The sequence below is a fragment of the Dunckerocampus dactyliophorus genome, chromosome 4, assembly GCF_027744805.1.
Source record: "Dunckerocampus dactyliophorus isolate RoL2022-P2 chromosome 4, RoL_Ddac_1.1, whole genome shotgun sequence".
Classification (NCBI taxonomy): Eukaryota; Metazoa; Chordata; class Actinopteri; order Syngnathiformes; family Syngnathidae; genus Dunckerocampus; species Dunckerocampus dactyliophorus.
This window is the reverse complement of record NC_072822.1, coordinates 17,187,164-17,211,765: the sequence shown is the minus strand read 5'-3', so window position 1 is coordinate 17,211,765 and position 24,602 is coordinate 17,187,164. Positions and strand designations below refer to the sequence as shown.

Sequence of the window (24,602 nt, the reverse complement as noted above, 5' to 3'; positions counted from 1 at the left end):
TGGTCCTGATGGCCTCATCGTACTGTGACCTTCAGCATTTACTGGGGCGGTTTGCAGCTGAGTGGGAAGCTTCTGGGATGAGACTTAGCACCTCCAAATCCAAAGCCAGGATTTTCAGTTGGAAAAGGGTGGATTGTACCCTTCGGGTGAGGAATGAGGTCCTACCCCAGGCGCAGCGTCTGCAGTAATGCGGTCGCTGTACCGGACCGTCGTTGTCCGGTACGAGAGAGCCGCAAAGCAAAGCTCCCAATTTACCGGTCGATCTATGTTCCTACCCTAACCTATGGCCATGAGCTTTGGGTCGTGACCGAAATGACGAGATCGTGGATGAAATGACGAAGTGGCTGAAATGAGTTTCCGCCGTAGGGTGGCTGGACTCACCCTAAGCTCGGTCATCCAGAGTAGAGCCGCCCCTTCACATCGAGAGGAGTCAGTTCAGGTGGCTCTGGCATCTAGTCCAAATGCCTCCCTGGTGAGGTGTTCCGGGCATGCCCAGCCAGGAGAAGGCCCTGGGACAGATTTAGGACACGCTGGAGGGATTATGTCTCACAGCTGGCCTGGGAACGCCTTGGTGACCTCCCGGTGGAACTGGAAGACGTAGCCAGACGTAGAAGTCTGGACTTCTCTACTGAGACTGCTGACCCCCGTGAACCGGACATTGTATATGCACAAAATAAATATGTAACAATCTATAAAAAAATTTTAATTGAGCTTCAAATCTGCCAATACATTTACATGAAGACATTTCAATTTTGTAAAGGCACAGCTTTGTTCAGATAAAACGCTGATCTTATTTACAGCAAATGTTTGGACATTTGTGAATCCCCTCCCGTCAAAATAAACATTAAAAATTGATTACTTTTGCAGCCCTTGGACTTTCTTTAATTCTACATGTAGAAAAACATTTCAGCATTATCATATGAAATGTAGCATTGACAAATCTGGGAAATTATGAGGTGGGGGAAACAAAACACTTGTGTAGGGCCTGAATTCAACATGCTTGTCAAAATAAAACAATTAAAAATAACTTGATGTGAGTGTAATTGCTAAAATAGTATGCACACTTTATCTTAAAATAAAGTTAATGCAACTGATGACAGCTGTTGGTGCTTTCTGTTTGGTTAACTGATAGTCCACAAGGAAATAAGAGCTGTTATTACATTATTACCGTACTGTAATGTATTCCCTTGCGTCTATAATGCTGCCAAAGAAAAAAAAATATATAGAATCCTTTCTACAAACTATGGCAATACAGACAGCCCTGCTGTTGTAGCCTGAGTAGTTCAAGACTGAGAATGACCACAAGGATATTCACATTTGCCATTTTGTCCAAATGCAATACTAGTTATTAAACCGGAAGATGCAAGTACCAGGAGGAACAAACACCCGTCCACAGTTCCAATGATCGGCACCACAGAAATAACCTAAAATTAACTATAATTGAACTAAAAATTCACATTCCAAGTGTGCTTTCATATATTGTTTTTTCCGCTAGACAGGAATAATCAACACGGTGGCTCCTACAAACTATACAGTGGCTTGCCGAAAGCCCTCTATCTTGCATTTTATTATAGCAATTCACCTATCTATAGTCATAAAAAATAAAATTCAGTGAATTCAGTCATATGTTGCAAAAGGCTTCTCACATGGAGCCACCAATGCATTGTATTGCATTGAAAAGCGTGAAATCACACAAGTGTTCTTGATGGACTAAAAACCTGCAGCATGGTTTCGTCCACCAATATCACATCTTGATATGTTACTTCAGAGTTATCTAAAAATGGACTATTTGGTCAATCAGAAATGAATAAAATGTATGAAAAACAACTTCTGAAAGAGGGAAAAACTTATTTCCACTTCCAAATTGTCCTTGGTCTTCCCTTACAAACTAAACAAAAAACTAGAATTTTGTTTTCTTGACCAGTCCTGTGAATAACACATTTAGTACACTGTGCTATTCATTTCTAGAAGGAATAAACTGGGGAAGGAAATTTAAGACAGCAGATAGAGCTGTGAGGAATGAAGAGAAGGCACACACTGAGTTGAGACAAGTCGTCACAGAGGTAGCAGAGGAGAAGAAGAGGGATATAGATGAAATGAAATGTTCAGAAAATAACCATAATAAAAAAAAAAAAACAGAAGTGTGTGATGAAATGTCTATCTGTCCTTGGAACCGAGCTTCTCAATCAAGTCCTGGAGGGGAGCAAGTTCTCTCCGGTCAATAAGGTTGAATTCCTGCAAATCAAAAAGATAAACACTTCAGAATATTTACTTAACACTGTATGAATGGAAATGGGAAATGTTAAAATAACATTAGGCATTGATTTTCACCTTTATATCAGAGCTTAAAGTTATAACTTCTTCCTATTTTGGGTTTTCCACATGATAAAAACATAGTTGAGCCACAGAGATTTAATTACTTTTTCCACAGACGGAAGGTGGCCATACAAAAACACAGCATCACGTGTACGAATCAATAAACATACAGACATTAAAGACACCGAGTCTAAAATGACGACACTGTGCAGTCACTCACCTGGACAAAGAAAATGAAGTGCTTGAAGGAGGTGTTGAGGTGAGCTTCCTCCTGCAGCTGCATCACAGAGTCAAAATGCTGATGGTAGATGTGGGCGTAAACCCTGAAAAGGCGCTTCAGGATTGTTTTGGCCACAGACATGAAGTTCTTAGGAAAAGGAACTCCTATAGTAGACCAAGATGATCGATTAGAGGATTTGCTTCGTTTCAACCTTCATTAAACTGTTCGACCTCATAAAGATTTGTCATTTTGTGAACATGATGGGGTGTGCCATTATTTGTTTTCTGTGCTCATCAAATCAACCGCCTTTCAATAAGATGATATTAACTTTTAAAAAATGCATGCCTTGTAGTGGTTTTACACATTGTCACGTGAAAAAGTTCAAATTAAGACCCAAGTCACAAGATTGGATATTTGTAGCAAAACAAGTCTTCTCTATCCCCAGGCAGCTCCTCAGTGTGCCTAACACATGATCATCAAATAGCGGAACACTTCACCAATGGATTTAGGATTATTCTATAAATATACAGAACAGAAGTGTCTTTGTTTTATGTGTTATTGGTCAAAGCAGAAAAAAGAAAAATATCAGTTAACACCTTTTGCATCTGTGCCTTAACAGTACACACAAAATATTTATCAGTTTGGTCAGCTCTTTGTAAAGATGTAGTCGTTTTTTTACATGAAGTCAGTCATCATTTATCTAGACACTTAGATAATAAATAAGAGAATGACATCTGTCATTTGTCTAGATCTGTGATTCTCAACTGGTGGGTCAACACCCAAGAGTGGGTCACGGATCAGTTTTCACTTGGCTGCAGGCAATTTTTTTTTTTTTTTTTTTTTTTTTACAAAAATAATCTAACAACCCCAATGTCTGTGAATTATTGTCTGCGCTATTAGTTTGCTATGTCGTCATGAGGTGCGTGCCATGTTTCTGGGTGACTTTGTCAAGCTTGAGCAGGAGGCGAAGTACATCAAGTGGGGACTTAACTTGCCATTCCCAAGAGAAATCTATCTGCCATTAAGAGAGAGAAAGCGTCTCACTGCCACAGCTCAAGTTGTGATGCGTGGGGGAATTCTGAAGACTCAGGTATGGGAGGAAAAGTGGACTAGGAGGCGTTTCAATTCGAACTATTGGCCCAGGCTGGGGGATGGTCTACAGAACTCAAATCCCCAGACATACCATGGACTGAAAACTTTTGACACTTTTTGTCAAAATATTTTTTTGTATCAAATAGTACTTTGATGTCTTTTTATTAAATATATTTATATATTAAAATACCAAATATTGAAAATACCATATATAAATACCATATATTTCATTAAATATATATATATATATATATATATATATATTTAATGAAATACATGGTAAACATATGGCTTGCTACTTGTCATTAAGGGGTGATGGTGGGTTCCGCAGTCAAACCAGTTGAGAACCACTGATCTAGATAACACTGTTTATGTTTTTTGGTGGTGCTAGCCCTTCCTGTCTGCAAACCTCTGCCAGTATCTCCACAACATGCTTTAATGTTTCTGAAAATTTTAAATAAGGAAATCTTACCAATCTTTGAGGGGAAAAGTGTCTCATCATCCAGTTGATCTTGGACCCAGGTCATCAAGTAATCTATGTACTTCGGGGCAGAGCACTTGATAGGCTTTTTAATATTGGTGCCATCAGCCCAGTGGTACTCATATCTGCAAAGATAGTTTCAAAGACAACCCAGTGAGCATAGCCGGTAATATTAATCTGAATGGAAGATGTAGACGCAGACCATAAAAATCTAAATTCTCTACATACGGCATGGACTTATCCTTCGTTTCTGCCAGTTCAGGAAAACCTTGTGTGTGAGGAGATAAGCTAAAAATAAAAGTGGAAGGGGGAAATGCAGCACTATCTTTTGTACGCGTATATTTTTGATGGCAACTCTGAAGGCAGGAAGTGAGCCCCAGCCTGTTCCTCTTGATTAAACATTGCCCGTCACGACAGGAGAGGACAGAGGAAGTGCCAAATCTAGATTTCAGCAAAGAAGCATCTCCAGTCGTCCTTCCCTTGAATTTCGCAGCTTCACTCTATCACGGTTTTTCAAAAATATATTAAGAAATAATGCTGTTTCATGGTTGAATACGGGCTGTAATAAAACAAGTATGCATACTTCAGCAAATTTTATGTATTTTTTGCCCAAATGAAGCGTTTTCAAGCATATACTGAAATTGGCTTAATTAGCTAAAATACAAATATAGGGCACTAAGAAGAAAGTCACTAGGTGTCAGTAGGTAAAACGTACAAGTCGCAGACTTGATCGCCAAAACAACAGGCTTTTATTGCAGGTTTGAATCATTAGGCACAATAATAGTAACATAATAATAAGCATAATAATAATAAGAGGGGTAATGTTGCGGTGGTAATCCAGCTAGAACTCAACTCTGAACTCCCAACATCACTGTGTGTCCACATGTCTGGAACGCATTTATTGCAACACACACAAGCACGAATTTTATTTATGTCTTAAATGGCTTATTTTCTGAGTTTATATCTACTATATTGGGTAATGAGTGTAAAGGTGATTATATGGGTGTTATTTAATGTCTAGCGGGCTCTAATAATGTTAAAACCCCTATTTAGAAGGTCAGAAACAGGTTTTCTATGCTCTGACAACAAAAATATTCAATTTATAAAGAACAACTATAAATAAATAAACGACTGCAACTGGACTGTTCAGGTTGTCTTAGAAGAGGGTGGGAGGATAAAGTGCTGTGATTAACGATTGAGAGAAGACTTAAAGAATTTGTATGTCTTGTTTACAGACACTGTAATGACCACATTCAGCACAGTATGGTGTTTTTCTTCTTTGGTGAATTCACTGGGAAGTTATACATTACGCTGTCCTGCTGATATAATGGCATAATATCCACAGAGCTCATGCAGTGGAAATGCTAACTGCATCAGTGCACCATTTTTAGTTTGAATCTAGTTTGTGAGACATTTGAAAAACCCAATACATACACTGATTTGATCTATAATTGGTTTAACACAGTGATACTGATGTATATAACCATTACTCACAGCATTACTTCCTTACCTTGGTCCAGCAGACATCACAGAGCAGCTGGTCTCTGTGCAGAACTCTGTGATGGTGCCATAAAGCATGTTGATCTGGTTGAAGAAATCCACCGCTGTAAAACAAAATTATGTTTTTTTTTTAAAGAAATAACAGAAGTACAGCTGTAAATTGCCACCAAAAATGATCCATGTTCGACATACTGTTGACGGCGATCCACTCATTGAGATCCTCTCCCTCTGGCAGCATGACTGCCTGCCGCAGGTTCCCACTGCCCAGTGTCGCCTCAGCATGCTTTAACAGCTCATACTGATGGGAGCCTTCCGGGATGTTCTTCTTAGGCTTAAAGGTCTTGGATGAGCGACTGCCACTGGAGAGAAACACAAGTAGTGCTTAACCGCATGACAGCATGACTGGTTATCGTGATCTCTTTCAGGCCAGAGAATTTTTCTGTGGCAGCTGGCCCTTATGTTGGAGTCTGCTTCATTATCCTGTAGGGTGCCCCAGGGTTCTGTTCTGGGTCCAACTGCTTTTACTTTGTTTACGTTGTCTGCGGAACATAGTCATAACTTTTATTAAAATATTGCTGGGTTTAAACCACACAGTTTGCGTCACTTTCGCTGAGCAAAAGGGGCTCAAACAAAACTATGAACACATACAGACTCAGTATGTTTGTCTGTACAATATTTGACAGATTGAAGTGAATAATGGTGCATGCAGTTGAAATAATCTTCTCCAGTTGTGTGTGGACATGGCGTGATGCTTGAACACATAAAATAGTTGAAAACAAGACAATCAAGTGAAAGCTCATGTTCCACAGATATAATGAATGTAGCAAATGAAAGTAAGGCTTCTAACATGTCTAATTGCATTCCTACACCAAATCAGTCTGCATGAATACATTTTTGTATGTCCATCGTTCCGCTGCACTGTTGGTAGGGGTGTAACGATTCATCCACTACATCGATGCAACGATTTATATTCCTATGACCCAACTACATCAATCTATGATCACAAGTTTAAATTCCGGACGACATACAGTGGTATGAATTCTTTCTTCTTTGCACGTTTGTCACACTTAAATGTTTCAGACCATAAAATGTAACTTAACTGAAATTAATTAGTCTCACTGAGATCTATTAGTCTGGAAAATGTTATAAAGCCATTTCTAAAACTTTGGGACTCCAGCAAACCACAGTGAGAGCCATTATCCAAAAAAGGCGAAAACTTGGAACAGTGGTGAACCTTCCGAGGAGTGGCCGGCCAATCAAAATTAAACTGCACGACTGACTTGCCTCAGTTAAGGTCAGTGTTCATGACACCACCATAAGAAAGACACTGGGCAAAAACGGCCTGTGTGTGTAAAGCTTGTCTCATTTTTGCCAGAAACTATCTTGATGATCCCCAAGACCTTTGTGGTCTGACTAGACAAAAGTTTAACTTTTGCAAGGTGTCTATCACATTACATCTGGCCACATTTCAGAAAAGAACATCATACCAACAGTAAAATATGGTGGTGGTAGTGTGATAGACTGGGGTTATTTTGCTGCTTCAGGACCTGGAAGACTTACTATGATAAATGGAACCATGAATTCTGCTGTCTAACAAAAAATCCTGAAGGATAATGTCTGGCCATCTGTTTGTGACCTCAAGCTGAAACCAACTTGGGTTCTGCAGTAGCACAATCATCCAAAACACACCAGCAACCACCTCTGATTGGCTGAAGAAAAACAAAATGAAGACTTTGGAGTGGCCTAGTCAAAGTCATAACCTGAATCCTACTGAGATGCTGTGGCATAACCTTAAAAAGGCGGTTTGAAAACCCTCCAATGTGGCTGAATTACAACAATTCTGCATAAATGAGTGGGCCAAAATTCCTCCACAGTGCTGTAAGAGACTCAGTGCAAGTTATCGCAAATGCTTGATTGCAGTTGTTGCTGCTCAGGGTGGCCCAACCAGTTATTAGGTTTAGGGGCAATCACTTTTTCCACAGAGGGCCATGAGCCTTTGGATTTTTTTCTCCCTTAATAAAAAGTTTAATTTAAAAACTGCATTTTGTGTTCAGTTGTGTTGTCTTTGACTAATATTTAAATTAGTTTGATGATCTGAAACATTTAAAGTGTGACAAACATGGAAAAAAAAACAAAAAAGAAATTAGGAAGGCAGCAAACACTTTTTCACACCAGTGTATTCTATATCGCCGCAGGGTGGTCTAGTGGTTAGCATGTTGGCCACACAGTCACAGTCTGGAGATTGGGAAGAACTGGGCATTTCTGTGTGGAGTTTGCATGATCTCCCCGTGCGTGCGTGGGTTTTCTCTGGGTACTCCGGTTTCCTCCCACATTCCAACAACATGCATGCGACTCTAAATTGTCCATAGGTATGAATGCGAGTGTGAATGATATTGTGAATGATATTTTGATGTAAACTTTGAAACGTTGAATGTGAAATGCTAATCATTGTTGTACTTTCAAATGTTACTGTTTAGATTTGCTATATGTTACATTTTCTATAGAGTCACCTGTCAGATGGAGTTTCAATTCCCACCTCCAGGAGAGCTTCGACCTTGTTCCGAGAGAGGCAGCGGACATTGAGGGGCTATCCACATGGAAACGTTTTCAGGTCAAAACGACCAAAGTATTTTATCGTTTCAGCCTCTCATCCACACAGAAACAGCGTTCTGGGTGCGCTGAAACGGCATTTTTTGAAAACGGAAAATCTGACAACGTCGGCTTGTTGTTTTCGTGTAGACGGCCGCATCGCTGTTTTTCCAGACTTATGCGCATGCATTCTTTCTTCTTCTATAGTTTGGTGTGTCACGTGGTACAGTCTGCGTGTCTCTTTTACAGCGCCACATGTAGGTGTGCCATGTATATTACATTGTTTTCACCCAGTGATCCGCTCCCGTCTGGATGCAACTATATACTAATCCGGTATAGTGTGGATGAAAATTTACCCAAAAAACAAACAAAAAAATGCCAGGAACTTTTCCGTGAGGACAGGGCCTGAGTCTGAGTGGGTCATGTTCCGTGCCTCCATTGTCATAAAAAAATAATTATGTTGTGACCTTCTTGGGTCACTTGAGTGCATTTATTTGCATTTTGTGTTTTTTTCTTGTTTGCTTGTTTTTTTGCTAAGAAAATATTGTGTTGTGACTTGAGTTGCAGGAATAGCCTCAGTAGACTGCATTGAGAACTGCACTTTATTTATTTATTATTTATTTAGAAATGATTCCTTTATTTTTTGTTATTTACTTTAACTAGATATGTTCCACTTCCATAGTGTTCTATTATAGGGTTTTAAAATGACAGTTTTGGCTTTACATTTTTTCTCTTTTCAATAAAGATATTTCAAAAATAACTTTTTAGAGCTATAATTATAAACCGTTAAACCGTCAAACCGTGATATTTTTCCCCAAGGTTAAAATACCATCAAAATATCATACCAGCCCATGCCTATGACGCACATTACTCCCAGGCTTTCACGTGCTCCATCTGGCCCCCAGTCCTTGAGTTTGACACCTACGTAATAAAGTGTCCAGTGAGTCTTCACGGAAGCGAAGCGGAAATGACACATAAGATATGTCACCACAACCTCGTTATTCTTGCCAATGATCAAAGTTGTTTGTGTTAACTAAATAGCCTATTTTCACGTAACTGGGGAAAACGTTTCCAAGAGGTCATCGTTATAATGTAAATACATGCGACAAAGATGTAAATGGCGACGAATGTTTACAATATCACTTAGAACACTGAGTAGCAACACAACTCCAGCTAGCTTTTATAGTCAGGCTAGCACGCAAGTTATAATTAAATGGCCGTTGCTGACCATAGTTGAATAACAACATATACCAGATAGTCCTGGGATGAACGATAATTTAAATACAGTACTTTCAAAACGTATAATAACCGAGGTGAGTCGGTTTTAGTAACGGTGTTTTGTTTTAACTTACTTCCCCTGCTGGAACTTTAGCAAACCGCAAGCTCCGATGACAAATTGACAGTAACTTCGCGAATGACTGCTGGGTTTACTTACAATAGAAAGCTCATCTTGGCGAAGCAGTCGTCTGAGAGCCTCGTTTAAAGCTCCTAGCACTCGTTTTTTCGATAGTAACTGATTTCACTATCACAAGGACGAAGCCACTCGGTGTGCTGTCTGCTAGGCTAACATCCACAGCACCGACTGAAGCGCTTCCTCTGTCTGCTGTCTGCTGTCTGCTGTCTGTGGCGCCTCAAAGGGGCAGACTGTCGCCTCCTGCCGTATACACGCTGAAGCTACAGATACATGATTATAACATCCACGGACGACTGATTAAATTAGTTTTATAGCTGAATATCACATCCCCCAAAAACATGATTACTTGTGATTAGGGTCAAACCAAAGCTGCAGACATCACTTTTGAAGACAATTACTATTTAACTAGCTTTCTTTGGTTACTGGCATACAGAATAGACAGGTCCTATACAGGGATGTCCAAAGTGCAGCCCAGGGGCCTTTTTGCGGAAAAAAGTTGTAAAAGTTTTAATTATTTGCGTGAATTAATTGCGTGATAAAAATCAGAAAAGTCATCTTTAGATTTTGCTTTCAAAGATTGTTGAAAATCAATTTCAAGCTTTTAAATTAGATTTAAAGAATGGTTAATAGCATATGTATCCCTGTAGTTATCCTTGGCTATTATGAAAATATGCCCTCTTGGGGCTCCGAGCAGAGCGAAGGATGACCTCAGAACAGTGGCGGAACTACGGGGTGGCCAGGGTGCCGGTCCAGTTTTCTCACTATGTTGACTTTGACTTAAATTCTGAAGCGTAATTCCATTCATTCATTTTCTATGCCGCTTATCCTCATTAGGGTCGCGGGGGTATGCTGGGGCCTATCCCAGCTGACTTTGGGCGAGGGGCGGGGTACACCCTGGACTGGTCACCAGTCAATCGCAGGGCACATATAGACAAATAACCATTCATGCTCACATTCAGAGATGAGACACAGAGATGCCCAAGCGAAGATTCAGACCCATGTCTTCCCAATCTCCTAACTACGTGGCCAACATGCTAACCACTCATAAGCGTATTCAGCACATAAATCTGTTGATAATGGGGAGCTCTCTATAGCAGCATGAGTGGGCATGTAAAGTCTAGAGTTAAAGCCGGAGTGCACATCCACTTCCGTATTATGCCCTGTGCGGGTTTGGCCGCCATGATGGTGTGCAGAATCCAGAAATTATGCATTGAAAACATGTGCTTGGCACACTGCTCAGCTATTAGTTGCTCTAATGGACCATCCAAAAGCAGTGGCGGAGCTGGTCACTCTCAGGCCACCCCACTGGCCATCTAGACAATTTAGGTATCAACTTATTACTACCCCTATGTGAGTAATGGTCTCACCTTGGCCACCCCAATGAAAAATGTCTGGCTCTGCAATTGTCTCAGAGCAATGTGGTCAGGCGAAAGCAGGGATTTTCAAAGTGTGGTGCAGTGAACCCGTCAAAGAATTCAGTGTGATTGGGACTTTCCCTATGCCGACAAAAACTGATGACTGATTCCGATGTTTCCAAAAACAGGAGGAATACCTCAATGTAATTTTCTATGCTGTTTTGTCTTTGACTACCAGCATTAATAAAATGGACAACATAGAATCAGGCAGGACGCCATACATTAACAATAAAAAAAACCATCATAGCAAGCAATACTGAGATTCTATTCTTGCATATTTCAGATGTTTTGCTGTTATTTGGTCAAGGCCACATGCTTTGTTTACTGCCTATTGCTAAATGGCTTGATACACTTTATCAGGTCTAAAAACCACACCATCATAGTAAGAGACATCACCAACATTAACTTCATCACTATTAACACAGTTATCCTTATAATAAATATCCTTTATAATGTTTTCTCCACAGTTCAGCAATGTTTTCAGCCCCCATAACTCCATTAATATTAGATGGCAGGTGCATCTTACAGTTATTAATTAAGGTCTTTCCAGAATTCATAGACATTATTTTGCTGAAGCTTTTTGGCCATAGAGTTTGCCATCGTGGCTTGCTCATTTCTTTTAAGAAATCGTACAGCCTATTTAAATCTAGCATTTGCATGCTTTTTCTGTTCCCACTTCAGGCCATGCCTAACTTTTCCGGAAAGAACCCAGTTTTTAAAAGCTTCTTTGGCCTCTACCTAAAGTTCAGACACATACTCATTCCATCCTTATGCTGTTTAGCTCTTTTTTGGCAGAATGATTTACTGCCCTTTTTAAACAATTACAATTTTGTCATACATGATAAATAAATAATTATTATTCCGTTTTATTCTTATAATACAAAGTACAATTACATAGGTAAATGTCTGGGTTCACATCATAAAGCGAGATGCAGTTCTCTTCATTTTTCACCTCAAGGGGGCAGAATATACTCGGTGGTGGGGTGTTTTTATCACCTGAAGGGAGTAAGAGGTTTAGGAGAACAAAAAAGTTGTAAACAGTGAGAGTTAAAAAGTCAGAGGATCCCTACTTTGCAAGGCCATTCGGTGAACAAAAGTCAGCTGAAGTGGGAGGTTGTGATTTGAGAGGGTCTTTGCATCATCTGTGTTGGAGCCAGCGATAAGAGTCCCCTCAGACTCAAAACACTGGCTTTCTCTCTCCTCTCCACTTCATCCTTTGAGCTACACTTCTGTTTTGGATTATTGTTTATTCTGGGTGGCAAGGAGGATGACTGTGGTGGACTGACAGAGGAATTGTCAAGGAGAACTATCATTATTGACACTCTAGTATTCTTCACCTCACCTTGCATGGGATCTTCAGATGGAATAATGCCTTCGTGCTGGAGTAGAAGATCCTGGCTTCCAGTTGTGATTGCTGCCACTTTGGTTCTAGTTGCTCTTGCTGGACCCAACCAGAGCAAAAGGGAGGCAGGGTCGTCCTCGTGCTTTGGAGGTTTTGACCTCTACTTTGTCCTGGACAAGTAAGTTGTCATTTAAAATCGGTTGAGAGACAATAAGTATGCACAAAGACAATAGTGACTTCATATGTAATACATGCATCACTGAAATATATAAAATTATGTATATCCACCCTATCGGAAGCATATTAATGAGGTCTTTGTGTTGATTAGCGTTTTAAAATCTTTCATATGGCTGTTGTGATGATTCCAGTAGCAATGTTTTGGTTGTCACGTCATTCAGGGTATGGACGATTGGCTCATAGGCTTTAACCTACATTTTATGTAGGTTACCACACATGGTAACCATTAGTGCTGTGTTGATGTGCTCTTTCACCATTCATCTGCAGGCTAAACACAATGCACTCTGTTGTGTTTGTTCTCATCAACACAGTTCACAGCACGTGGGGGACATTTAGCCCAAAATGGTGTTAGGCAATAAGTGTGTACATGTGTGACATGCTGTTTTACTTAAGTATTATAGCTTAGGGGAGGTTTAACATAATGTATATACCAGTGGCGAGCTGTGCATTTGGTACCTGGGCCTTCAGTGGGGACTTAACCAACTTAATCCAGCTCTTAGTACCACCACTATCACGTCACAATTATACAAACCATCAATAATATACAAAAATGCGAAATAACAAAGAGTGGTATTACAAGGAGAGGCACTTTGCATGTTGGGGTTGAATATTTAACATCTGCCTGGACGGTGTACGGGTGACGAGGAGGTGGTCAATCAACAATCTTTTTATTGAAGCAAAACAGGTTGCTGTCGGCTGCAGCCACGCCAACATAGCGTCAGCAAAACCTGGTCTCTCAACAGGCAGCCTTAACTGCCACCTACAATATTGTTATTACTAAAGCAAGAAACAAAACGCAATAAAACTGAGATGTTCTCGGCGTGGTGAGATGTTTCCAAGGATGCACTGGTAACTAATATTACACATAAACATAATGATTAGCCAAAGGCACATCAAATACAGAATTCAATAACGAAATTAAGTCAATTTGATGCTCATTAATACAGTATAATAGATTGCCATACACTTAGCTTGAATGCTAATGTTAGCATTGATGAACACAAGAGTTGCACTGCACAATATGTGTACAATAGCACACAGCACAGTGAGAATGATACAGATGAGACATATGAAAACTTTCTTAACATTTATATGAAGTACTACAATAAACACTGTCCACTGACAGAAGTATCTAATAAGTAAAAGAAGAGGAATCAGCCGTGGATGACAAAAGGATTGCAAAATGCTTGTAAGAAGAAAAACACATGATATAGGGGATTTATAATCCAAAAAACTAAAGAAGCAGAAAAAACATATAAGATATATAGAAAGAATATTACATTCAATTATTTGACAAGAATAAAAACAATATTAGAGCAACATGGGGCACTGTAAATCGTATTAGCAGGAATGGTACTAAGAAAGCTGAACTATTTCACAGAGGGAAATGTTAGGTATGATAATATGAACAAGGTAGTCCAAAGGTTCAATACCTACTTTGTACATTTTGGACCAAAATTAGAAGAAAAGATACAAACCCTTTAGTCCTAAAATCACGATGATTAAAATCTGCTGATCTGGTAAACTTTCAAACAGCTAAAATTATGCATAAAGCAAACAATAACCTGTTACCCAAAAACCTTAAACAATTCTTCTCAGCAAAAGAGGAGAAATATGATCTTAGGGAAAAAAAATTAAACACTTTTATGCACAGACAACACTAAAAACCTTCAGCATTTGTGTGTGTGGAATTAAGTTGTGGAAAGGATTGTGGAAGGAACTTAAACAATGCATTAAAATGAGCGATTTCAAGAAAAAGTAGTTGATGTTAATAAAGTACAAAAAAGAAGACACCTGAACAACTGTGCACATACAATGCTATGTCTAACCAGTTTTATACTGACAACTAACTCTTCATTTCTGGTGAGTACAGTACATTATCTGTACTCAGTCATCATCAAACTGTGTCTCTGTCAACTTTTTCTCCAATCATTAAGTCAGTTGTACATTGAAGACATGTATTGCAGCTGATGTGAAGCGTATGATGAGTAGGATTAAATAAACTTTGCTTCATCCAACTCCGTTTTGGACATGCGGAATTGTGAATTGTGTTATGTGATGTGCTCCAGTGTAATTTGTGTGCATGTTCAAGATGAATTCAACCATTAATATTACCATTGCCATTACCATTACCATAGCATTCACACAGCTCTAACAAATTTTGGCGTTCCACAGTGTTTACTTCCACAGACGAAGACTGCTGCGACGGGAGACTCTCGCGTCGCAGCAGTCTTCATCCGAACACATACCTAACAACAGGCGACAGCGCATAGTGATACGAACGGAGAGAAAATGACGCGGAGCGATTGAGTGGTCTGGAAATAAAAAAAAAAGTCGTAATATTATGAGAAACAACCAAACAATGTCATTTCGGAAAATTAGGTAGGGGGTGACAATATTATGCAAGATAAAGTCAAAATATTATGGGAATAAAGTCATATTATGAGTAACAGAAAATCTATGATGATTATACAAGAAGAAAGTTGAAATATTTGGAAAATAAGTAAAACAGCAGCAAAAATGGGTAAAAAGGTGAAGTTGATACTAATAATATGCTTTTTTACCTATATGCCAAAGCTGAGGTGCAGTTTTTTTCTTGAAATATGCAGAACTTGTATTCAAAGGTAAAGGGGGGTTTCTTACTTTAGAAATAATGGTATTCATCCCCAATTCTGTAATGCTATATTGCGTTTATTGAATATAGTTGGTGGGGACGGCAAAATGCTGTCACTGTGGGCCAGCTTGCTGGCCTTGTGAGGTGATCCTGAAATCTGATTGGTTCATAAATAAGCCCCATTTCTAATAGTGTGTATGTGACATGGGCCAGCACTACTTATGCTGAAGGCTCTGGGCTGATTAAATTGACATGGCAAGACACAGAAGGTGATATCTGATTGTACAATTATAAATGTAGGTCAGTGATTCTGATAGTGTTTAAGCCAGCAGAAAAGGTCTTGCTGGCCCGGACTGCACACCACTGTGCCCTTATACTGAAATGTTTACAGTTCCAGACAAGCTGATGGATTATCCAGCTGTCCTCCTAAATATTTTATTTCCAGGGTAGGAATCATCAGTAAATGGTCCGTGAATGCATAATTTTGCCACATTGGTATTGGATTTTTTTGCTTTGTATTGTATTTTCTCCTGGATGCAAAGGACTTCTCCCTGACTTTTCCATGTCCTCCACCTGCCCCCACCGTCCTGTCCCAGGCTTAGCCTCATCTCTCTGCACTCCTCTATCATCTCCCAGTGTCTACACAGCCTCTCCTTCATTGGGTCCAGATGTTTTAATGTTTCAGCCTGTTGTCTTGGCCGTTTGCTCTGGAACTTATGTCATGGTAACAATGGAAAAATAGGTGTTGTGTGAGAAGGAGGAGGGGGGGGACCTGAGGTTATAAAAGCAAAGTTTAAATGAGGACAAAGATGCAAGCACGCACAATGCTTTTTTGCTTTTGATTTGATAAACTATTCACATCAGTATCATTTGATAGTTATATAAACTGCATTCATTATGGATAGATATTGGTTGTCTTAATGATAGATGGCTTCTTCCTGCTCTGCGATGCGGCTCTGTTTATTTTGTAGCTGCACAGGATATAGAGGACTTTGTGGCAGTTGCTTTATAGCCCAATAAAAACATGAAGAAAAAACTACTAGCATCTCAGCTTGGAGAGCATTCACTGCGTGGGGAAAAGAGTTCAGGGTTGATTAACATCAACATTGACCTAGTTCTGATCACAGGGCCGCTTGCTTGGAGGCTTAATGAGGGATCATGTCCCTGATGGTAATAACAACACTTTGATTAATTGCGGGTGGATTATAAGAACAGTAACAACAGTAACAGTTAACAGTAACATGAGCAGAGCTGGAACTTTGCAACACCTCAAGGGAAGAAAGCATCAAGCTGTTGCTGATTTGCTTCTGTGGAGGCACTCTGGTTTTAATTGGATAGCAGTTAATTAAAAAGTAAATGCAGGGAATATAAACTTAAACTAACCTCGTGATTTTTCTTCTTTGTAGATCCGGGAGTGTGCTTAACCACTGGACTGAAATCTACCATTTTGTTGAGCACCTAGCTCATAAATTTATAAGGTAAACTAATCAGTATTATGAAGAAATCATCAGGCGTGGAGAAATGTTTGCTCAACTAACAGTGCTTATTTCTCCTTTGCTTAGTCCACAATTAAGGATGTCATTTATTGTGTTCTCCACTGAAGGAAAGATTTTAATGGGCTTGACAGAAGACAGGTGAGTACACATTACAAACCCCCTTTTATACTGAAACATATAGAAGATAACTCATGCTTCATGTATAACATGTGAATATTCGTGTGGCTGTTTTTTATAAACCACACCAACATGGAAGTCGACCCGGCAATGTTCTGCTCTAGGAGGTAGTATCAGAGCTGTAGCCGAGCTGGGCTGCACCTGTGTGCAAGGGTATTAGATTAGATTAGATAAGACAGAATTGTATTGATCCCTTTGGTGTTTTCCCTCACGGAAATGAAGATTCCAATAGCAATTATGCTGTTTCCCGGTTGAATACACCTATTATTAGTCAAAGCTTATGCATATTTAAGAAAATGTTGCTTTTTTTGTCTCAATTAAGCATTTTCAAGCATAAAAATGGCTAAATGAATTAAAGTACAAATATAAACCATTGAAAAGGTGGAGGTGTTGAAGATATGTAGTGTTCTACACTGGTCACTAGGTGTCAGTACTGCCACTATAATGTTCTGTGAGCTGGAACAATATAATAGATCGCTGGAACAACAGGCTTTTATTGCCGGTTTGAATTATCTCACAACAGGCACAGTAATCCCTTATAAAAATCAACCCCATCGTCACTTCCTGTCCGCCCCTCACTCTGCTCCTCTAAGGAACCCATTTATAGCAACATACATGAGCACAAGTCTTATTTATGTCTTAAATGCCTTATTGTCTGTCATTATGTGTACTTTATTGGGTAATGCGAGTGTAAAGGTGATTATGGGGTGTTAGTTCATGTCTTGAGGACTCTAATAATGTTAAAAACCTTTTTTAGAAGGTCATAAACAGGTTTTCTGTGCTCTAACTTCAAAAATATTTCATTTATAAGTAAGGAATCCTACTTTGCGGAAATTCACTTCACGACTTCACGGCTAATTATTTGGTCAGGGGATGGAATTATCTTGCATTGTGAAAGCGTACACAGTTGTGGCAATATTGCAATGCCCTAGGTTCTGTATAAAAGGCACAGGTGGATAAATGATCTTCTCTTATGGCTCAGATCAGGTTATTTTGTGGGATCTATGTGTAAAAGAGGCTACAGTCACTCAAATACTATGACTGTGTTAAATAAACACTTTGCTTGATATGAAGTGTGGTGGGTTTGTGTCTGTCACCTCAGGGAACGCATCCGCAAAGGTCTGGAAGAGCTTCAGGGGGTTCATCCAGGGGGAGACACCTTCATGCACGAGGGCATCCTGAGGGTGAGATGCAGCACTCGTCATTCAAAGTGAACTACATGACCTAACAGCTGTTGCCTTTATGCAGGGTGGAGTTGTTTGATAGCTCATTGTCCATGTGTTTGTTTCACAGGCTAGTGAGCAGATCTACTATGGAAACACAGAAGGTTTGTATTATTGGATTGTATTCGCCTATGTATTTGGGTATATTGTCTAAATCAAACCAGTTGGCAACCATCCTTAGGCTAAAGCCTGTTTTTAGCTTATTGACCTTTCAGAAAGAAGACTTTAAATAACAGCATCTGTGAAACTACAATAGTGATGGTAGTAAACTAATTTAATTGTATTTTATGGGAAAAAAATCCCCAAATAGTAAAACCTTTATCTTTTACCTGGTAGAAAGTCCAGTAGAACGGTATCCAAATGAGTTTTTAGTGAACTTTTAAGTGAACCACACCTTAAAAACACCTGGCGGGAGAAAACCACAGCGTATCCCACCAGGGATCCTAAAATTGTTTACGATATGAAAAAAATAAATAATCTGTTAACTGTCTAAATTTGACCATGATCCTAATAAAACAATGTCCTGTGTCTTGCAAAAAAAAAAAAATCCAATAATTCCATTAATTCATGGATGTGTAAGATTTTTTTTTTACTAATGGTGTGAAATTTGAAACATCAAATCAATAACAATAACAATAATTCAAGTAAATAATTTTATTTTGTTATTATTACTTATTTTATTATTTTACTTTATTTTTTTACAGTTGGTAGTATTTTTTTTCAAATGGTTAGCCTTATATGTCAATATAGATTTTTTTAGAATTATCATTATTTTTCCTCACTGATTTGCCGAGAGAAATCATGCTATTCTGCTGCTTACTGTAATTGTGAGGCATAAGTGCACATTTTGAACACATAATTTAACAAATAGGGTTCTTGCCCATAAAGGGCTTAATCCAGAGGTGTCCAAAGTGCGGCCCGGGGGCCCATTTTTGGTCCATGGCTTGTTTTGACCTGCGGCACAAAGTAAAATTTAAATAAAATGAACAAAAAAAACCCAGCAAAAATGGCAAAAATTGACCAAAAAGGCACAATGTGCAGTGAACAAGCTAAAATGTTGACACAAATAGTGAATGCACCCGCATTTTCAGATTTTTCAGGCCTTGGACACCCATATGGTAATCCATCTTATTTGGCAACCAAATAGCCAGGAGAGTCATACTATTTATCAAAGAGGTATCATAACAACAACAGTAATCTGTAGCATTACATTTGTCACTAGCCGGCTTACAGTATTTCTGAATGGAAGGTCTGATATTTGTCAGTGCTGCAGCCTAGATAAGAAAAGATATCGTTTATTTTACGAGGATAAGCTAAGTGAGAATAGAGTATCTAATTGCATGGATTGTGTCTGCAGGTTATCGTACGGCCAGTGTTATCATAGCTTTGACAGATGGAGAGCTGCATGAGGATCTCTTCTACTACGCTGAGAGAGAGGTCAGAGAGACAAATGGTCTTGCGCACTAATTGCAAGCAGGTGAAACATGTGTCTGCACAACACAGATCCTACTCAAAAACACCACATTGCCACTTTGATCCGCCTGCTGTTTACTGCTAAGTAAGAGCTTCTGTGAGAGCCCAGTGCAGGTGGAGGTCCATTGGACGTTTGTGTATGTGCTCAGACACATGTTGACCTTATTTTCTAGTCAAAAACAGTGATTGATAATTCAACATGAACATGGGGGTGGCAAGGCAAACAAGGCTGTGTAGCGATGTGTTGTAAAGTGTTGGCTGGAAGGAATGTTGTCTTATTTGTATGAATCTTTGCATACCTGACAGGCTAATCGCTCCCGGAGTCTGGGGGCCACCGTTTACTGCGTAGGGGTGAAGGACTTCAATGAGACTCAGGTGGGTTTTTACACTAGTCTGTGTCAAACCCCAAAAATATTTCACATGTAGCCAAGAGACAGGTTTCTAAATGAAGATGATAGACTGTTGGGAATAAATTAATACATTTTCATGTAACAAATACTAGAATTTAAGTTGTAACTATAGGTCAGTGCTCCTGATAATGTTTAAGCCAGCAGAGAACGCTTTGCTGGCCTTGACTGCACACCAATGCAGATTTATGGTTAGTTTTTGATTTGGATACAGGTGGCAGTTCCATTGACAGAAGTGTGACTGAAACCACAAAAATAGTTGACTGTATCTGCACCTTTATTAAGACCCTCACCAAAATGGAATTAAATTGCGGTGCTGGTGCTGAATTCCAAATAATTCCAAATAAACGCACCTTTATGCAGATTCTGACCAAAAATGTATTTGATTGTTACAGCCCTTAACAAGGAAAGAAATGTGTTGTTTTTCCTAATCCTGCCAACAAACCAACAAATCAAAACCACACTGTATTTTCATGAACGTGACATCTTAGCAAATAGCACACATTAACTTGTTAAATATGACCACTGTATACTACTCACGTACAGTATGCTATCACTTGTCTTTAGTTACACAGTTGTGTGCCACTCTTTTGCTAACGTAGGAGGAGAGTAGATTTAATTGAAGATTTTCTGCATAAATCGTGAATTTTGATTGTTGTCTTTTAGCTGGCAAAGATCGCTGACAGTAAGGACCATGTATTCCCTGTCAATGATGGATTTGAGGCATTGCAAGGGGTCATTGACTCTGTAAGTATTTTCCCCTTGTTCATATGAACACTTGTATGGAAATAAGTGATGTTCAGAGCAGTGACAGCGACAGAGACAATTATCTTGAAATATAAGACACGCCCCGATGACATTAAACTCATCAGATAACATCTAGGACTTTCAAACTCGTAAGTCCTATAAGCTCTTCCATCTATGAAGCACGGCCAGGGACACGATTCCAGAAAAGCTGCTGTGACTGTGACTTTCCTGTTTTTGATCAAAGGGGACCATGTTTTGCCGAACAGGATCGAACAGCTTACTGGTTCTCTTGTGACCTGTCTGTTATCAGGAAATGAAAAGCAGTTTGTCCTGACAACACATTTTTCTTTTGATAGGAGCACGCTTTAAAGTCGGGCTTGTCATCTGCAGCGCATTATCATCAAATTTGAGTTTCAATGACCATGCACGCACTTGTGGTGGCCAAGGACACTTAAAAACTGTTTAGGTAGCAGTATCAAATGTCAAAAGGTTATATAATAGGCATGTAAATGTTGAAACGTGTCCTGTGATGAGATTAGCGTAAGAAAACACAGACACTGCAAAAATACAGAGGAAAATGCCAAGTTATTCCCCTCATAAGGCTTCAGGCGTGATACTTTTTTCCCTTTTTTCCTCAGATCCTGAAGAAGTCCTGCATTGAGATTCTGGCAGCTGAGCCCTCCAGTATCTGTGCAGGAGGTGAGGAAGCAAGATTCGCCTTCACACTGGGAACACATAAGAGTTAGAATTAAGATGTTAAAGTTACCAAATATTGTGGTGACATGCTGTGCTTCTTTTCTCCTCATCTAGAGTCCTTCCAGGTGGTGGTGAGAGGAAATGGATTCCTTCATGCCCGCAATGTTGATAAGGTCCTATGCAGTTTTCGCATAAATGACACCCTGACTAAGAGTGAGTACACTAGTTCTCTCAGTGTGTACACAGTATGATGCCGCATACATACAGTATGCAAGTGGCCATCATGTTGGGGTTGTTAAAAGTTGAAATTAAGTCAAACCTCAAGTTGACTGCGCGGCTGGAATTCTCTATGATCAAAAAAAGGTCTCATGCTGAGCTTACTGCTATCATGGCTTTTAAAAGTGTGTGCGTTTTCACAACCTACAAAGAAAATGACAGTCAATGCCACACATGAAACACAAGGTCTTCAGGCAATAACCACTTTCCCACCAGTACAGTATTTAAGTTCTATAATTAAAAAGCAACATCAAACATTAGTTCTGAATCAGCCAATATGGTAAATGTCTGTTGTCCCTCAGGCTAGCAGCGGGAATCTATGGATGTCAGTGTTGACATGTTGGTAGGCCACATACACTGTACTTTATAGGCAACACTACTGGGACACGTAGCTATAATTCCCACAAGAACGAAGTTCTCCAAGTTGTTATCACAAAGACTGACGTACAGAATTCGACATGTCTTGGTAAGATAAATGGTTCAGGCTGAACGAAGAAGTTTAACCCAACCCCTGATTGATTAATTAAGAGCTTGTGATAAAATGTGATAATTTTGGTGTCAAAGGAAATGCACGTACTGTATCTCCAAATTTTCTAATTTTTGTTTTTTATTACATATAAATAAATACTGTTTTGTGGAAACAAAACAACAATTTCTAATAGTCAAACCCCAGTTTTTGTATGATTTGGTTTTCAGTGAAAATTTTGCCACGGTTTTCATACATTTTCTCGGTTACTGTACAATATTTCACATAACAAACTAGTATCACTAGTATCACTGTATCATTCCGCAGAGTGCCCAAGCAAACCTGCCATGGGGCCAAACACAGTTTTGAGTGCCATCAATTTGATAAAGATGGTGAGAAACACTAAATACTTAAAATAAAGAAAGAAATGTCCATTTCTTTCATTATTTATAATTATTTTCCATTTCTGCATGTAACAATATAATTATTCTCAATAAAATTTATTTTTGTTAATGTTTAGGGGTGTGGGCTGCACAATGGCCTAGTGGTTAGCATGTTGGCCACGCAGTCAGGAGATCGGGAAGATCTGGGTTCGAATCTCTGTTGGGCATCTCTGTGTGGAGTTTGCATGTTCTCCCGCGCGATTTTTCTCTGGGTACTTTGGTTTCCTCCCTCATTCCAAAAACATGCATGTTGTCCATAGGTACGAATATGAGAGTGAATGTTTGTTTGTCTATATGTGCCCTGCGATTGGCTGGCGACCAGTCCGCTTCTCATCTCAGCTGGGATAGGCTCCAGCGTACCCGCAACCCTAGAGGATAAGCAGCATAGTAGATGGATGAATGGATTTTGGGGTGTCTGGAACAGATTAACTGGATTTACATGATTTCATTTGGGAACAATTGCGAGGTTTTTTGTATGTTTTGGTTTTCATCTGGGCCGCATGGTGGTCTAGTGGTTAGCATGTTGCCCAATACAGGAACAGCCTGGAGATCGGGAAGACCTGGGTTCGATTCTCCCCTGGGCATTTCTGTGTGGAGTTTGCATGTTCTCCCCGTGTGTGCATGGGTTTTCTCCGGGCACTCCGGCTTCTTCCCACATTCCCAAAAACATGCAAGTGAGGTTAATTGGCGACTCTAAATTGTCCATAGGTATGACTGTGATTGTGAATCGTTGTTTGTCTATATGTGCCCTGCGATTGGCTGGCGACCAGCTGGGATAGGCTCCAGCATGCCCCCGTGACCCTAATGAGGATGAAGCGGTATAGAAAATGGATGGATGGATGGGTTTTCATCTGAGCTTTTGGAACAAATGAATAATGAAAGTCGAGATACCACTGTAATTTTACTTACATATCAATCATGGTGTGATCAGGTCTGTATTGTGAGTCACTATGCTTACTCAAATAATTCAAATAACACTATAAATATCCATCCAGCACTGGTCGTACAGTGATATACTGTATATTGCTGCCTTTCAAATGTGTTCGATTCCTAGTGTCCAAATCATATGTGTGAATCGCTGTGGCGACTCCTGATGGGAAATACCAAAAGACTACATTATGAATATCCTAGAGAAGTTCTAGGAGTACAAATCCGTGTAAAACAATGCAACATGGACTCTGAAGCTTCAGCCAAAAGGCAGTTAGGTGGAATTCTACAGAATTGAGGAAATTTTACATTTTGATGTTACCTGGATTTCCCTCTCAGTCCAATTCATCCAGAGAGTAGAGTAGATGTAGAGATGAGTGGGATCATATGCGATCTGGCCCACTTTCTACTAATGCTGAGCTTATCTCCCCATCCTGCATGGAGCTTCAAGAGTAGATCAGCCATGACCCATGTGGCTCTCGTGTTGATTTCCTCAGTTCTGGGGTATGCTCTCCTCCTGCCAGGATAAACAGCGGCCTGGTCATGGTGCTTCTTGGAGCTGCTTTCCTAAAAGCCATCTGGACATGGACAAGACCTAGATTTTCCTCAAAACAAAAGCTGTCAGTTTTGTTGACGTGTTTCTCGGAGGGATTCTGCCTCGATTCTCGTCTGTTGAAAACACTTCTTTTTACTTTGAGGGAACTCTCTTCTCAGAAATGTGCTGAAATGACTTCTATTGAAAGATCATTACTTTCCGTGAACTTGTTCCTGGAGTCCCTTGTCTTATTGCCCAATATTTGTTCACGTAACGTCACGTCTTGCTGTTTAACACTTGTGGGCAAACCCAATTCGATTGGATATCAGTAAAGCGTCATCGTCAAGAGAGGAATGTTTGGCTCATGTTCATGTGTACTGTTTTTATAACCCTTTTCCATCTTTGTTTCTAGCGGTGAAACCTTTGATAGTGGAAGATACATATCTTCTCTGTCCTGCACCAGTGCTTCAAGATGAGGGAATGTAAGTTACCACATGTATTAAAATACACCCAGCA

The 24,602-nt window shown here is 39.6% G+C and overlaps 2 protein-coding genes across 2 annotated transcripts in view; one reads left to right on the top strand and one right to left on the bottom strand.

Moving 5' to 3' along the window:
* Positions 1-690: 690 nt before the first annotated feature.
* LOC129180361 (MOB kinase activator 1A) lies at positions 691-9,798 on the bottom strand. Its single transcript, XM_054774763.1, has 6 exons — positions 9,634-9,798; positions 5,802-5,968; positions 5,620-5,713; positions 4,101-4,234; positions 2,537-2,700; positions 691-2,235 (listed from the first exon to the last, which is right to left on the bottom strand). The coding sequence occupies exons 1-6, from the start codon at positions 9,645-9,647 to the stop codon at positions 2,158-2,160; spliced, it is 651 nt and encodes a 216-aa protein (XP_054630738.1). The 5' UTR covers positions 9,648-9,798; the 3' UTR covers positions 691-2,157.
* A 2,295-nt stretch (positions 9,799-12,093) lies between these two features.
* Positions 12,094-24,602, top strand: part of antxr1a (ANTXR cell adhesion molecule 1a) — a 36,680-nt gene continuing 24,171 nt past the window's right edge. Inside the window, exons 1-11 of the mRNA XM_054774582.1 lie at positions 12,094-12,547; positions 16,627-16,698; positions 16,783-16,854; positions 17,996-18,077; positions 18,187-18,220; positions 19,474-19,553; positions 19,896-19,964; positions 20,663-20,743; positions 21,382-21,442; positions 21,554-21,652; positions 24,499-24,568. Coding sequence (XP_054630557.1) covers positions 12,375-12,547; positions 16,627-16,698; positions 16,783-16,854; positions 17,996-18,077; positions 18,187-18,220; positions 19,474-19,553; positions 19,896-19,964; positions 20,663-20,743; positions 21,382-21,442; positions 21,554-21,652; positions 24,499-24,568 — 893 coding nt within the window. The 5' untranslated portion in view covers positions 12,094-12,374. The remainder of the gene's footprint in view (positions 12,548-16,626; positions 16,699-16,782; positions 16,855-17,995; positions 18,078-18,186; positions 18,221-19,473; positions 19,554-19,895; positions 19,965-20,662; positions 20,744-21,381; positions 21,443-21,553; positions 21,653-24,498; positions 24,569-24,602) is intronic.